This window comes from Austrofundulus limnaeus, unplaced genomic scaffold (genome assembly GCF_001266775.1).
Source record: "Austrofundulus limnaeus strain Quisiro unplaced genomic scaffold, Austrofundulus_limnaeus-1.0 Scaffold317, whole genome shotgun sequence".
Taxonomy (NCBI): domain Eukaryota; kingdom Metazoa; phylum Chordata; class Actinopteri; order Cyprinodontiformes; family Rivulidae; genus Austrofundulus; species Austrofundulus limnaeus.
Window position 1 is genome coordinate 368,934 of NW_013952719.1, and position 2,733 is coordinate 371,666.

General features: G+C 35.3%; 1 protein-coding gene across 1 annotated transcript in view; it reads right to left on the minus strand.

Moving 5' to 3' along the window:
• Nucleotides 1-2,733, minus strand: part of si:ch211-26b3.4 (connector enhancer of kinase suppressor of ras 2) — a gene marked incomplete at its 5' end in the record, with an annotated part of 96,244 nt that overhangs the window by 22,271 nt on the left and 71,240 nt on the right. Inside the window, 2 exon segments of the mRNA XM_014022074.1 lie at nt 1,778-1,820; nt 1,913-1,950. Of these exon segments, the coding sequence (XP_013877528.1) occupies nt 1,778-1,820; nt 1,913-1,950 (81 nt within the window).

The window sequence follows — 2,733 nt, forward strand, 5'->3', positions numbered from 1 at the left end:
TCTTTCTTTCTTTCTTTCTTTCTTTCTTTCTTTCTTTCTTTCTTTCTTTCTTTCTTCCTTCCTTCCTTCCTTCCTTTCTTTCTTTCTGGCGGGTTTTACGTAGCGTTTGGCCTGGAAGTTGTCAGTCCAATCTGGCAACCCTGCTAAGTTCAGAGAAAAGGACAGTCTGACTGACAAGCTAACAGCTAATCCTAGTGAAGCTAATATCTAAGAAAGTTACTGCCATCTTACAACAACTTAATTCTCAAAACTTTAGTGGGCCATCGCTCTTATGAACTTTTAAAACATTGCAAATTTTACATTAAGCTGCTATTCTGACAGAAATTTCACTATATTCCTGCAGTAAGAGTCCCTGGCTGAGGCTGCACTACAGCTATAGCTACAGCTATAGCTACAGCTAACTGTAAATAGTCACAAGATTAAATTTCTGTAAAAGAAAATGTAAATGTTTAAAAAATGTTTGGCAACTGCTATGAAACCTTAGCGACTGAATTAGTTTTAAGATGGCAGTAACCGCTTTGACATTGGTTCACTTTAAACAAGCTGTTAGCTCGGTAACACAGACAGAAAAACAGATTGATCAAAGATTTATCTCCTGCAATTTTTTTTTGTTGTTCATAACTTTTCCACAAACCCTCATTTTGATTTTTTTTTGTTGCTTCACTGCAATCAGTTTGCTTGTCACGTTTAACTTTTCTTTTTAATTTTTAACCATCAGCTATCATCTTTTAGCATCTACCAGAATACAAAATAATTGCTAAATTACCGAATTGCTGAAGCTTAATTAATTGAACTTTAGCAAAAAGCTAAGAAAAAAAAATCAAATTTTCTCCCTCTCCCCCTTTGTTCTTTGTGAACCTATATCAAATAGGGCCACTATTCTGCATATTTTAGAGGTTTCTCTGCTCGAACACAACAAACAGAGCTGCTTCATGGAAGAAGAACCTCAGCTTAGCCTATTAGCCTTTGCACTCCCAGTCCCTTTGCACTAGCATAACAAGATTAAACTTCAGGGTGGATATAGCTCGCTAGCAGCCTCGCACCGAGGACCTATCCACGTCATCATTTACCCAGAATGCTTTGTGTGTAAATAAAATGGCCCTTTCCGTGGTAAAATATATATTTTTAAAATTTACAAAACTAAACAGCCTACAGTATTTTTACAGTCTTTATTTTACAATTAAAATATATGTTTATCAAGATAAGTTAAGATAAAGTAAGATATCTTTATTGTCAATGAACAATGAAATAATTTTTGCAAATCAAATAAAGTCTAATTTTACAACTGGATGTTACAATGGATCCCTTTAAAAACTGGAAAGCGCTGCTGAATGAGCCAGCTAGCTATAAATGTAGATGTTTGCTTACAGTCAGCCAAGCTGAGTCACTGCTAGGCCACAACTCACAGAGCTTTAGAGAAAAGATTAATGACTAAAACAACTTGTGTGTCACAACAACCCAAAAATGGAAACCAATTTGCTTCATTCGATTGCTGTTTTTGATTTAATTTAATCATCACAGTTCTCAGTGGATTTCATCTCAGAAATTTCTTCTACCTGGTTACTTGTTTATCTATTATTTATACACAATTGATCTCCATGTAACAGCGGATGTAGTTGCTAGGAGATTGTTGATGCAAGTGAAGCTTGTCTTGCTTCATTAAATCGAGCTCAAATCTAAATCTACTGAAAAAAGGACCATTATTTTATACTGAATCAGGACTGGTGTGCATTGATTTATACACAACATAAAATCAAGAAGCACTTTCGTCTCTTGCCTTTCTCATGGAAGCAGCTCCTGAACTCCCTGTGCCCGAGAACCTGCAAGAAGATTATCAGGATTTAATGGAAGTAAAAATACATTATTTGAATAATCACAAGAAACTACTGCCAGCATTAAGAAATAACCTCACCTGTCTGTTGTGTCTGCTCGCAAAGTGTCCACACTTCGCTGTTAGACAGAGAAGAAAAGAGGTTATTTACCTTGCTTGCTTAAAACCTACTTGCTTCATAGTTGGCCACCCCATTGGTCACCCTGCTGTACACACCCTTTCCACAGTGAAACATTTTTTAGGGGTGTAATTGTCCTCCTGAACAGTTGGTGGCAGCATTTAACAGTTTGAAACATTACCAAGCTCTATCACTGAAGAAGAGTAATGACAGGGAAGTGATGATTATCTTTTTTTTTTATTATTAAACAACAAAGAACACACAAAATGATACAATGTACAAACAATAAGGCGTATTTCAAACAAACAAACAAACTTGCATAAATCAGAAAAAGGATGGGTGCAAATAAAGATAAGAAATTTTAAAATAAGGAACAACAAGAACAAAAAAAAAAGGCTAGGGTTTAGATGTTAAATCATACTCTTCAATTAAAGAGCACAGATTGTGGGCATGTTTAGTGTGCATCATTTTAAGAGAATTGCAGTACAAAATAAAGTCATTGTGAAAATGATAGAAATGTGGTTTAACCTTAAGATATTTAGCTTTATGGATGAAAAATTTCGCCAGAATGATAATAGTGTTGATATGGGAAGCGATTTGTTGTGTTTGATTTGTGCCCGTCTCGCACCAGCAACGGGCGAGAGGCAGGAAACACCCTGGACAGGTAGCCAGTCCATCGTAGTCTTTGTTCATTATGAGAAATGAAAATGTTGGCTTTGAATTTTTGATTTCACAATTTTTATAATCTAAATGATTTTTTTTTATTTGATTTGTGAAACTTCAA